The following is a 12,869-nucleotide window of genomic DNA, read 5'->3' on the forward strand; positions in this document are numbered from 1 at the left end:
CATAAAATAAGACAAGCTCTTTTCTAAGATTTTGCCACTGGTAGTTTTTTAAAAGTATCATTTACTGCTTGTTCTCCTCTAATTTCCCTCTAATTCCTCTCCCAAAAATTCCCCCTCACACACTGGGAAGAAATATAAGGCAATAAGTTAAACAAACAAGGCTAATATGATTTTAGAAGGGGTTGAAATCTGTGAAATTTATCTGTAGTTATTTCCATACTTTATAATGACTAAAGAATAACAGATAATTTTCAATAAGTTACAAAAAACATTTGTGTTACGTATCAAAAATTTAACTAACCCATAATATTATTTATTTAAAGTCTTCAAAAACAATTATGGTGGTAATATAGTTCTTTAAAAATTAAAAGTCAATTTAGAAGTACAAAAATAATTTTTCAAAATGATTCAAGGCCGGGCGCGGTGGTGCATGCCTGTAATCCCAGCACTTTCGGAAGCCAAGGCGGGCAGATCACAAGGTCAGAAGTCCGAGACCAGCCTGACCAACATGGTTAAAGCCTGTCTCTACTAAAAATATAAAAATTAGCCAGGAGTGGTGGTGCGTGCCTGTAATCCCAGCTACTCAGGAGGCTGAGGCAGGAGAATCGCTTGAATCCAGGAGGCAGAAGTTGCAGTAAGCCAATATTGCACCACCGCACTCCAGCCTGGGCGACAGAGTGAGACTTTGTCTCAAAAAAAAAAAAAAAAAGATTAATCTTGCTTCTTTATCGCCTAACTGAAGAAGTGAAGAATAAATAACCTAATAAAAGTACCTTGAAATTCTTAATGTTTCATATATTCTGAATAAAAGAGATTTACATATTCTAAATTAATTTGTAAAATATCACGGAATTCCAATTCCATCTAAATGTGCAGCTTCTAGTATATTGCCATTTTAGGTTTGTTTTGTTTTGGTACATTATGAACACTGATTATTATTATTTTATTTAGCTATTCTAAACAGAGACATAAATTAATCATAAAATATTATGGAATTCCAATTCCCTTATATTCAAATTCTGGAAAGTGTTGATGCTGTAATCATCTTAAAACTTTATTCATTTGGATAAATGTTTCCTTAGTATTACCACAAGATGTCACTCTAAGCCTAGCATCTAAATGTGCAGCATCTCGCATATTGCTGTTACAGGTTTTTTTTATTTTTTGCATTTGGTTTGGGCACACTAATGAACACCAATTGCTGTCTTTCAAAAAATTAAAGTGACTTTTTCTATTCTCAGTTATTGGCAAATAAAAAATCAAAACAAATAATACAGGGACTCTAGAAGAAAGGAGGAAGAAAGTTAAACAGTTCATTCTCCATGCTTATCAGGTATCTTGTTACTTACCGTAAAAGCAATGTATCTAACCATTGAATTTTATATGATTTTACTTTATTTTTAAAAATATCAAAAATTAATAAATGTTACTTTTATAATCAAAGTTATGTTACAAAATACCAGTCACAGTCATGTACACAGAATTCCTCAAAGAATATACCATCTAAAACATGCTAGTATTTTTTTAAGCATATGATGAAGGACCACAAAAGGAAGACATTATTCATTTTATGGTAATGCTTTTCAGCTGGGGGCAGTGGCTCAAGCCTATAATCGAAATACTTTGGGAGGTTAAGGTGGGAGGATCACTTGAGCCCAGGAGTTCAAGACCAGCCTGAAAAACATAGCGAGACCCTATCTCTACTAAGAATTGAAAAATAAAGGCCAGGCGCAGTGGTTCACGCATGTAATCCCAGCACTTTGGGAGGCCGAGGTGGGTGGATCATGAGGTCAGGAAATCAAGACCATCCTGGTCAACATGGTGAAATCCCATCTCTACAAAAAAATACAAAAAATTAGCCAGGTGTGGCAGCACGAACCTGTAATCCCAGCTACTCGGGAGGCTGAGGAAGGAGAATTGCTTCAACCTGGGAGGCAGAGGCCGCAGTGAGCCAAGATTGTGCCACTGCACTCTAGCCTGGGCGAGAGCGAGACTCCATCTCAAAAATAAATAAAATAAAATAGAGTGATGATTTTCATCTGTAGAGAGAGGGACTGGTTTCCTTGTCACATGTAAATATTACAGCATATTCTGCAGTAATAGTATTTTATTATCCATTTCTGTTTTCTACATTATGATTCCCTTCTATTTCTACAGCTAATGAGAGTCGCGCAAGGTACTATCAGCCAGAACAATGGGTGAAACCACTATCTTCCATTACTTGTAACAGGAAAAAAGAGGGTAGAATGGGGTGGGGGAGTTGGTTCAAACAGAATGCAAATTATAGACCATAAGAACGCCCTATATTTCAATGGCTCCCTACCTATCCTTTACAAAGATATAAATCTTCTCTAGGATGTACAAGTCTACATGGCTTTTCTTCTTTTGTGTCCTTAAAGAAAACGCACAGTGAGACCACTCAAACATTCAATAATAATAGATTACTAATCAGTACATAGGTGCCCACATTGAATTCAATAGAAAATTATGTTTTGTTGTATAATGTTGCTCTATTGTTTGCACTCTGGTTTATCCTAAAATGACTTTTAAAGACCAGCTGAAGTAAATCTATCCATTCAAAGCTGGGCACTGGGATTACTTACATAACAGCTTTTTACAGATTATTGTTGCCTCTAATTTTACTAGAGAAATTCAAACTACACTATTGGCTTTAAGCCAAGATATTTATCATTCACTTAAAATAATGGCAAAATACAATTCTTTGTCACTCATTTGTCTTTGTATTCCCTTGGTAATGGTGTTACATTATCAAATAATTATATTATTAAAAATATAGTAATCTAAATTATCCAACAATGCCCTTTCTAAATCAAGTTCTCAAAAATGCAAACTCTCAAAAGACAGCCAGTCTTAAGTAAACACATCATACAAATCTGTTAAGATACATTGCCATTTAGTTAATGACCTTTTACTAATTATAACTATTAATAAATAACACTATTAATTTTAATCAAAAATTTGATGTTTAAAAATGTTCTCAAAAATATTATCTTTGTTGAATATAAGGTTTATTCAAATTCTATAAGACTCCATTGAGAGTTTTTATTTAATACCAGCTAAGATGATTACAGTTATGTCATTAATTCTTGCTAGCCACAATAAGATATTTTTTAAAAGTTAATCCACAGGCAAAATAATCCTGTAAAGCTTTATACTTCTATTTTTATTCAATAGACTGATTTTCAAATTTTCAAAATCAAATAATTTTTAAAATTACATTCAAACTATAAAGTTGGAGTTTTTATCAAAAAGTACAGATATTTATAATAAAAAGTATTTTCATAATTAAGCCTTATAAGTTCCTATTTCTGGATTTTATATCAATAATAACCAGCATGAAAATGTCTAGCAGACTCAGTTATTTCTTTAAAATTGTTTAAAATCAGTTATTTATTTAAATCTAGCAAAATATATTGTATAATTGAGTGGATTTTTCATTGTTTAGTTAGTTGGTTTTTTTTTGTGAAAAGCATTTGTTTATTTATATATATTGTTAATTTATTTTACTTCCTAAAATATGAAAAAAGAATTAAAAGCTATTTGCACAAATATAAGAGATGTATATACAAAAACATATATAAATAAACCATATCTTTAATTTTCTTTACAATCTTTAATAAAAATAGGAGAATAAACATAAGATTAAACATTATATGGTTAGCTTCATGACAAATTAGTAAGAATTCCAAAGCATTGAGATTTTCATCAATAAACTTTTCAATTCTGGATCATAAACTTTCCTAAGACAAGCAAGAAAGATGAAAAAATGTTTTTATTTTTGTTTTCAGAAGAGAGTAAAAGTGTAACTTTGATTCTGAGTAGAATGTGAACCATCATTTTTATGTTACACAATTCCTTCCCTGGAGGAAGACAACTTCCTTCTCTAGCATATTTGTCCTCAATGTTTTATAACAAACTACTCAGGGTTTTCTTCTGTGTAAACTTTTCTTCCTTTACGAAACATTCTTTCAATATTTATGTCTTTCAATAACCTCTTTTTATTTATATTTTCAAACAGTTCCCTTCTAGGTTAACCTTATAGAAGAAAAAGGAAAACAAAAAACAAAATAAAACAAAACAAATCTTCCCTTCCAGTATTAAAGAAAATTATCCCAGTTTGAAACTTCGTTAACATCAGGTTCTTTGACCACATTATTCAAACTATCAAGCCCAATTCTGACCATTAAAATGAAGAATAATTTTCATAACACATACCTAGCAAAGCTTGGAATAAGCTGCTCTTAAAGATACCCATCACCTTTTTAACCGCATTTTTCAACAGCTGCTCCTCTGGTTTCCTTAATTTTTTGCAGTATTCTTCCAGTAATGATAAAGCTCGGTCAGTATCTGAAAAACATGATATTATTATTATATCTTATAATCTTAGCAAATAGAAAGTTAACATTAATCTATTCTATAATTGTGTTCCTAACTTAATGCCATGAAATAATAAGATAATCATAATTGCTATAAACTACCATATGAAATTAATAATTATACTCAATGGCCAATTTCAACAATCCAGTTTTATTTCTGTAGTCTTGTCTTCCAAAAGAATCCCTAACTGTAAAACAAAACAAAGTATTCACTCCTGGCCACGATGTTCAAGTTAGATATAATTCCCTCTTGTCAGAGACACTTATCTTAAAATTGATGACTTCCTGCAAAATAATATCCAACTTCCTTAACATGACCTTTGAGGCCTCCCTCCCATGATCAAATATTTTCGGCCTTATTTCCCACTATATAGTCCACACTCTCCAAACATGCATACAGTGCCTAAGTCATACTGGATTACTCACTTTTCCCTTCCATTTTCCTCTACACACATGCATGTGCAGACACCCACACACATACACACATGCACGCACGTGCACACTTTCTCTCTCCCCCACCTCTCTCTTTCTCTCTCTCTCTCTACTTTTTCTCACCCCGTACTTTTCTTTGCTGCTACTGTTCCCCGTGCTGGTATTTCTTCCCCTATACCACTGTATACACCCCCTAGAATCAGTGTGCTATCTTGAAAAGGGCTTCTTGTCAGGTAAATCTGGGTATGACCCAGATCTTACTTACTAGCTGTGTGTGACCTTTAACAAGTTCCTTAACCTCTCTGAGTTTCAGTTTCCTCACAGGTGTTACGATTAAATTAGACAATCTATGCACAATCCCTAGCACAATGTCTAGCACACAGAAAATAATCAAGTAAGTCAACTGAACACCTACTTTCTCTTCATTTAGATCTAACTCAAATGCTCTCTCTTCCGTAAAGCCATCTCTGATGGTTAAAATTAATCACTATTCCCTCTTCTTCTAAACCACTTTGCCTATACAAGTTTGTCGGCAGTCTTAACCCGTATCTTATTATTTTATGACTTCTTGAATAATGTCTTCATCCTTCACAAGACAAAACATCCTTGAAAAAGTCACTAGAATCATACAACCTTTGTGTTTAGGTGATAATTATCTTTGAATTTTAAAAGCCCTCCTTCCCTTCCAATCTATCACTTTCAAAAAAGCCTAAATACCAATTATAATAACAATAGCCTATATTTATTTTATATTTCCTCCTTTCTCTTGAACATTCCAACTCTTCTTCCTCATGGCCATTCTCAGCTGATGGTATTACTTCCTATTACATGGAAAATCAGAAGGCAGATTCCACAGGCTCCTAACATAACAGCTACTGACTTACCTGCAACTGTACCCACATAGTCTGCCTTCCCTTATATTACTATGAATAAAGAATTTGTGTTTCTAAGGTCAACTCCTCTCTTGAGCACTGGAATCTATCCTCTCTTGCTTACTCAAGGAAATTGTTCCATTATCAATTGCTTTCTTTTCCACTCAATCATCCCATCATTACTAAATCCAGCAGTCAATTATCAATCATCTCATTTGGCCCATAAGCATCATTTGATATTGTCACACTCTTGAAAACACTTTTTTCACTAGGCTTCCACACAGGTGTGCTGGTAAATATTTAAAAACTAGTTCAGATAAAAAAGAAAACATGGGCACCTACACGCACATGAGTTTGTTATAATTTTACTGACACAAGGATGTATAGCAACCAGCCTACAAATAATAATGATATACAACCTTTAATTGTAAATTCCATTAGTCAGTTGATTCTCAATAATATTTTTATTGGTTTTTACCAAATTCTTGTATTCATAGCCAACTTAGGGTTATAATTGATGAATGAGTAGTTCCAACATAAATGTGGTTTATGTTGTCATATTAATTAATAAAATGAAAATAAAACAACAAAGATAGTTTTTGTGAAAACCTCACTCTCTCAATTATGTTATTTGTTTGCTGAATCAGATAATAATTTTTGAATAGTGGACAAATATTTCCTCAATTTCTGTACTAATCTCAGTGTAACAGCAATGGACACAAAATGCTTTTAACTTGCGCTTAAATTATTAACATTTACTTTATCACTTTCTTATCAGCAAAACAATAAATCAAGCCCAAATTTGTAGCATTTGCAATTTCCAAAGTGTAAATATTCCCACCATGGCCAATTTCAAGCTACCAACATGATGTCTCTGAACATGGATCTGGGAAAAGATGCACAGCAGCATACCATTATGTAGCTTATCCACCGCACAGATAGAATCAATGTAAATAACCCAAGAGCAGAGATGGTATCAAAATGAAAAATAATTCTGAATTGATGACTGTTGAGTATATATTACTTTTTAATATAATTTAGTTAAGTTTATGTGTAATTATTTTTGTTAGAGATGGGGTCTCCCTACGTTGCCCAAGTTAGTCTTGAACTCCTACCTTGGCTTCCCAAAGTGCTGGGATTACAGGCATGAGCCACCATGCCTGGCCCTTAGTTTATGCATAATTTTTAAGTGGTTGCGCTTAACTTTTTTTTTTTTTTTGAGGTGGAGTCTCGCTCTGTTGCCCAGGCTAGAGTGCAGTAGCACAATCTCGGCTCACTGCAACCTCCGCCTCCCAGGTTCAAGCAATTCTCCTGCCTCAGCCTCCTGAGTAGCTGGGACGACAGGAGCGTGCCACCACACCCAGCTAATTTGTGTATTTTTAGTACAGACAGGGTTTCACCATGTTGGCCAGGATGGTCTTGATCTCTTGACCTTGTGATCCACCCACCTCGGCCTCTCAAAGCACTGGGATTACATGTGTGAGCCACCGTGCCCGGCTTTAACATTTTTTAAATGGCTGTATTTTCTTGCAAATTTGCTGAAAATTTAATGATAAGCTCTTGCAAGCTGACATGAGCTGTCTCCAGCACACCGTTATTTCCAGGGCAGCACTCTCTCCCAGATTGTCTTCCTACTTCGTGGATGCCCTTTCTCAATCACATTTATTAGTTCCCCCTAATTTCTCAATGAGGGTTTAAGATGTTTAGAGTACCTCTAAACATGGTAAGACTTCTTTTCTTTAATCTTACTTGCTGGATAATCTTACCCAGTTTCCTTGATAATCTTACCTAATTCCCTAGCTTTAAATATTATCAGCACCTTCAAGACTTCCAAATTTATATCTGTAGCTCAGAACTTTCCTCTGAATTCCAGACTCATATCCAACTGAATGCTCAACATTTCCATTTGGATGTCTAATAAGCATCTCAAACTTCACTTGTCAAAACTGAACTCCAGATCTTATCCACCCACCCTCAATCTGCTTCTCCTCCAATGTATCTCCATCTTTCATTCTTCCAATTATTCAGGCCCAAATTCCTGAAGTCAGCATTCATTCTTTTCTCTAATTCTCTACATCTATCCATCAGTAAATCCTGTGAGCTCCAACATCAAGTTATATGCAGAATCTCATCACTTCTCCCTACCTCCAGTACCACCACCCTGGCACACCCCATCATCATCTATCCCCTAAATTACTGCAATAATGTTCTACTAGTTTACATGCTGTCAACTTTATCCTCCTACAGTCTTTTCTCTTTTTTTTCTTTTTTCTTTCTTTGTTTTGTTTTTTGTTTTCTTTTAAGCAGGGTCTCTCTCTGTCACCCAGATGGGAGTGCAGTGGAGCAATCACTGCACATTTCAGCATCAACCTCCCAGGCTCAAGTGATCCTCCTGAATCATTTTTTGATTTTTGATTTTTTTGTAGAGATGAGGTCTCACTATGTTGCCCATGCTGGCCTACAGTCTTTTCTAAACACAATAGCCAAAAATATCCTTTCAAGTGATCAACTAGATTATGTCATTCATCAACTCAAACCCTCCAGTGTCTCCCCATCCCACTCAGAGCAAAGGCCCACCTCTCTGACTTCAGCTCTTAGACCTCTCCTCTTGCTCAATCTACTCCAACCACATTATCTCTGCTCTTTCTCAAATATACCAAGAACTCTCCTATATCATGGCCTCTATACTTGTGATTCTGCCTATAACACTCTTCTCTCAGGTATCCATAAAGTTTGCTCCTTCACTTCTTTTATGTCTCTGCTCATATATCATCTCAGTAGTAAGGCCTTCCCTAATACTCCTATATAACATAGCAAACGTCAAGCTTATCCCCTTGAAAGAAATGAGAATTTCAATTGGGCAATAAGAGATGGAGGAGGACATTGTATAACTACTTCTCTTCTATCTAGTAAGATTAGAAATATAGAAATAAATGTGGATGAACAGAGAGCTCACTCCAATTTATATTAACAAAGAATGGTGATATAAATGTGTGCTAATATATTTGCACAAACTTTAATTTTAAAAAATGATTTCACACTTTACTTGCATAATGTTTTAACAACTCTGAATCAAGGACGAATATTTTAATCCCCATTTTGTCAATAATTAAACAATCAGCAGTTTCCCTGAAATGATGGTGGCTCACTTTCTAACCCATCCCTACCCACTATTTACAAATATAAATAGTTACTTTACTTACCATTGTAGGTGATCAACAATACAATAATTATACTATACCTCCCTCTCTACTTATATGTATCTGTGGGCTCTAATTATGTGATTACCTCTAGTGCCCAAAGCTTTAATCTTTTTCATTTCCTCATTAAAGTCTGTCGACATTTTTTGGGAAACCTGCTAAGTGCTGAGCACCTTTTTCTTTTCTCTTTTTTTTTTAATACAATTATAACTAAAGCCTTTTTTTTTCTTAAGCTTCTGTGGCATTGTTGTAGGTATTACCTTAGTTGTTTATTCTTTTAAAGGGCAATTCTTGGCCAGGCATGGTGGCTCACATCTATAATTCCAGCACTTTGGGTGGCCGAGGTGGAAGGATGGCTTGAGGCCAGGAGTTCGAGACCAGCCTGGTCAACACAGTAAAACCCTTTCTCTACAACAAAATTTTAAAATTAGCCAGGTGTGGTGGTGCACGTCTGCACTCCCAGCTACTCAGAAGGCTGAGATAGGAGGATCATTTAAGCCCAGGAGATCGAGGCTTCAGTGGGCCATGATCCTGCTACTGCACTCCAGCCTGGGCTACAGAGTGAGACCCTGTCTCTAAATAAATAAGTAAAATACCCTGTCTCTACGTAAATAAGTAAAATGAAGAGCAATTCTCAAAAATGTATTAACAATATTCCCACAATCACATCTACAAATATAATTAGATAAGTAAGGGGAATTTCACTCACTCATTTAGCATATATTTATTCAATAACTATAAAGAGAAAATACTGTATTGATTCAAAACAACTAGATGTTTTCTAAACCAGCAGAGCTTACTATACCTCTCATCTCTGTAGGATAAAAATTTGACACATAAAAGAAAATGCTAAAATATTTTTTAAAGGTCGTATATAATCAAGTCTCTAAGTTAGGCTTTCACACATCAGCATCTAGGGCTGGAATTGTGGCTGCCCTTCTATGCTTCTTTTGATTATTGAGAATGATCATCACCTGGAGTCAATTCTATTATGCCCTTCAACTCTCTCTACTCAAATCCTTATTTCTGGTTAATGAAAGTTTGAAGGTAACCTAAAAATGACAAATTAAGCAAATGAGACAAATGGCAAGGATATTTTCATACAAATCAAAAATCCCTAACCTGATCTCCATAAATTGAATAAAGTGGAAAGTTGAGATAATTATCCAAGCAAGTCAAGATTCATATTTTAATTGATGTTTAAATAACCAAGTGGAGAATTTTTCACCTAAATTGCCTCAATTCTCCTGTTTTCTTCATTAAACTCTACCTTCATATGACTCCTGAGTCTACAGAAAAAAAAAAAAAAACTAAATTTGGATTACTTGAGGGCAGGCACAGGAGGAAATGGGGGGGGGAAGGGATGATCACTTTTTAAAATAAGAAATTTTTGCATGAAATATGCAACCAACGGACAGTGAATGTTACATAATTAGAACTGTAGGTAATCATGTGTCTGTTAATTAAGGTTCAACTGTATATTGTACATGGTTTAAGAATAGCATCACCAGAAAGTTATAAATAATTTGGGACAGGTAATTTAAATTTGAAACAGTGATTAGCAATAGTGCTAACAAATGAACTTTTAGAGAAAAGAAAATGATGATACATAAAATCATTTGCCATAGCTTAAAAAATGAAGAATTACAGAACATACAGTGGTATCATTAGGAAAACTCAAATCAAAGTATAATAGAGAAAAGGTGAATTTAATGGTCAAATCTTGGAAAGTAAAGCATTTAGAATAGTGAAATTATTTTATATAAATCTATTCAACATTTTTACAGTTTAAAAAGAAATTTTAAATGCATTATCTTATCTGATTCTCACCACTGAGAAGTCATACCTATTTTACATGAAATTGAAATTCAGAGTGGCTTGTCCAAGATCACAGAGCTACTAAATAACAGATTTGGAGCTTACTCCAAAAGCTTTTGATTCCAAGTATAGTGTTCTCTCCACAATACTACCCTTAATCCTCCAGAAATTGAGTTAAGCATATTTTTATGGAAAAAATAAAATAAAACTTGACCAATCAGACATAAATTGTATCACTGAATTTTAGAATCTAGGGTTAAATGTTGAATCACAAATGTTCACATTTAGTCTTTTAATTTGTATTTGTAACATATAAATAAAAATGGTCCTACCTTTATAAGTCTGGTAGATAGAGAAAATGGTTATTTCAGCCATTAATCAAGATTTATTGACTATCTTACTACATTCCAGACACTGGGAACACAGTACTGAACAAAATAGGCAATAGTCTACCCTCACAGAGATTTTAGTCTCAAAATAAAGATAATTAACTAGGAAATTTCAACAAAGTGAAAGATTAAAACAGAGTATAAGAATGCTATCATGGCCAGGAGTGGTGGCTCAGGCCTGTAATACCAGCACTTTGGGATACCGAGGTGGGCAGATCACCTGAGGTCAGGAGTTCAAGACCAGCCTGACCAACATGGTGAAACCCTGTCTCTACTAAAAATACAAAAATTAGCTGGGCATGGTGGTGGGTTCCTGTAATCCCAGCTACTTGGGAGGCTGAGGCAGGAAATCATTTGAACCCGGGAGGCAGAGGTTGCAGTGAGCTGAGATCGTGCCACTGCACTCCAGCATGGGTGACAGAGAGTCTGTCTCAAAAAAAAAAAAAAAAAATGGTATCATAAGGTACCAGTTACCATGAGAGTAGAGAATTAAGTTGGTGCCATATATACAATGTTAACAAGTTTGGCCTTATACCAAGGGTAGAATGACAAGCCATGGAAGATTTTTAACTGAAGGGGAACGTGACCATTTTTTAGATTTAGAATGATTAACTACAGTATGATATGTATCCATTAAGACAAGCAATAACAATTAGACATTTTTCATATTTTAAATAAATATATACAAAATTGAATGATCACAATTTTATCATTACTTATTAGACATTATGACTAGAAAATGAAAGTGAGAGGTGAAGCCGGCTGGGCTTCTGTGTCAGGTGGGGACTTGGAGAACTTTTCTGTCTAACTAAAGGGTTGTAAATCCACCAATCAGTGCTCTGTGTCTAGCTAAAGGACTGTAAATGCACCAATCAGTGCTCTGTGTCTAGCTAAAGGTTTGTAAATGCACCAATCAGCACTTGGTAAAAATGGATCAATCAGCACTCTGTAAAACAGACCAATCAGCACTCTATAAAATGGGCCAAGCAGCTCTCTGTAAAATGGACCAATCAGCAGGATGTGGGTGGGGCCAAATAAGGGAATAAAAGCAGGCCACCCAAGCTAGCAGCAGCAACCTGCTCGGGCCCCCTTCCACACTGTGGAAGCTTTGTTCTTTCGCTCTTCACAATAAATCTTGCTGCTGTTCACTCTTTGGGTCGGTGCCGCCTTTATGAGCTGTAACACTCACCGTGAAGGTCTGCAGCTTCACTCCTGAAGTCAGCAAGACCATAAACCCACCAGGAGGAATGAATAACTCCGGACGTGCTGCCTTTAAGAGCTGTAACACTCACCGCGAAGGTCTGCAGCTTCACTCCTAAAGTCAGCAAGACCATGAACCGACCAGAAGGAAGAAACTCTGGACACATCCAAACATCAGAAGGAACAAACTCTGGACACACCATCTTTAAGAACTGTAACACTCACCACGAGGGTCCACGGCTTCATTCTTGAAGTCAGCGAGACAAAGAACCCACCAATTCCAGACACATTTTGGCGACCATGAAGGGACCATCGCCTATCACCAAGCGGTGAGACTATCACCTATTGCCAAGTGGTGAGTACCATTGGACCCGTTTCGCTTGCTATTCTGTCCTATTTTTCCTTAGAGTTCAGGGGCTAAATACCAGACACCATCGGCCAGTTAAAAGAGACTAGCGCAGCTGCCAGACTAAAGACACAGGTGTCAAGCTTTCTGGGAAAGGGCTCTCTAACAAACCCCAACTCTTCGGAGTTGGGAGCATTGGTTTGCCTGGAACCAGC

The 12,869-nt window shown here is 35.6% G+C and overlaps 1 protein-coding gene across 4 annotated transcripts in view; it reads right to left on the minus strand.

Annotated features, from left to right (window-relative positions):
* DLG2 (discs large MAGUK scaffold protein 2) overlaps positions 1–12,869 on the minus strand; it is a 2,210,459-nt gene that overhangs the window by 2,176,784 nt on the left and 20,806 nt on the right. For all 4 annotated transcript variants that reach the window (XM_032167965.2, XM_032167963.2, XM_032167962.2 and 1 more), the window contains one exon: positions 4,237–4,368. In XM_032167965.2, coding sequence (XP_032023856.1) covers positions 4,237–4,368 — 132 coding nt within the window. The remainder of the gene's footprint in view (positions 1–4,236; positions 4,369–12,869) is intronic.

Source organism: Hylobates moloch, unplaced genomic scaffold, assembly GCF_009828535.3.
Source record: "Hylobates moloch isolate HMO894 unplaced genomic scaffold, HMol_V3 SCAFFOLD_11, whole genome shotgun sequence".
In the NCBI taxonomy this organism is placed as follows: Eukaryota; Metazoa; Chordata; class Mammalia; order Primates; family Hylobatidae; genus Hylobates; species Hylobates moloch.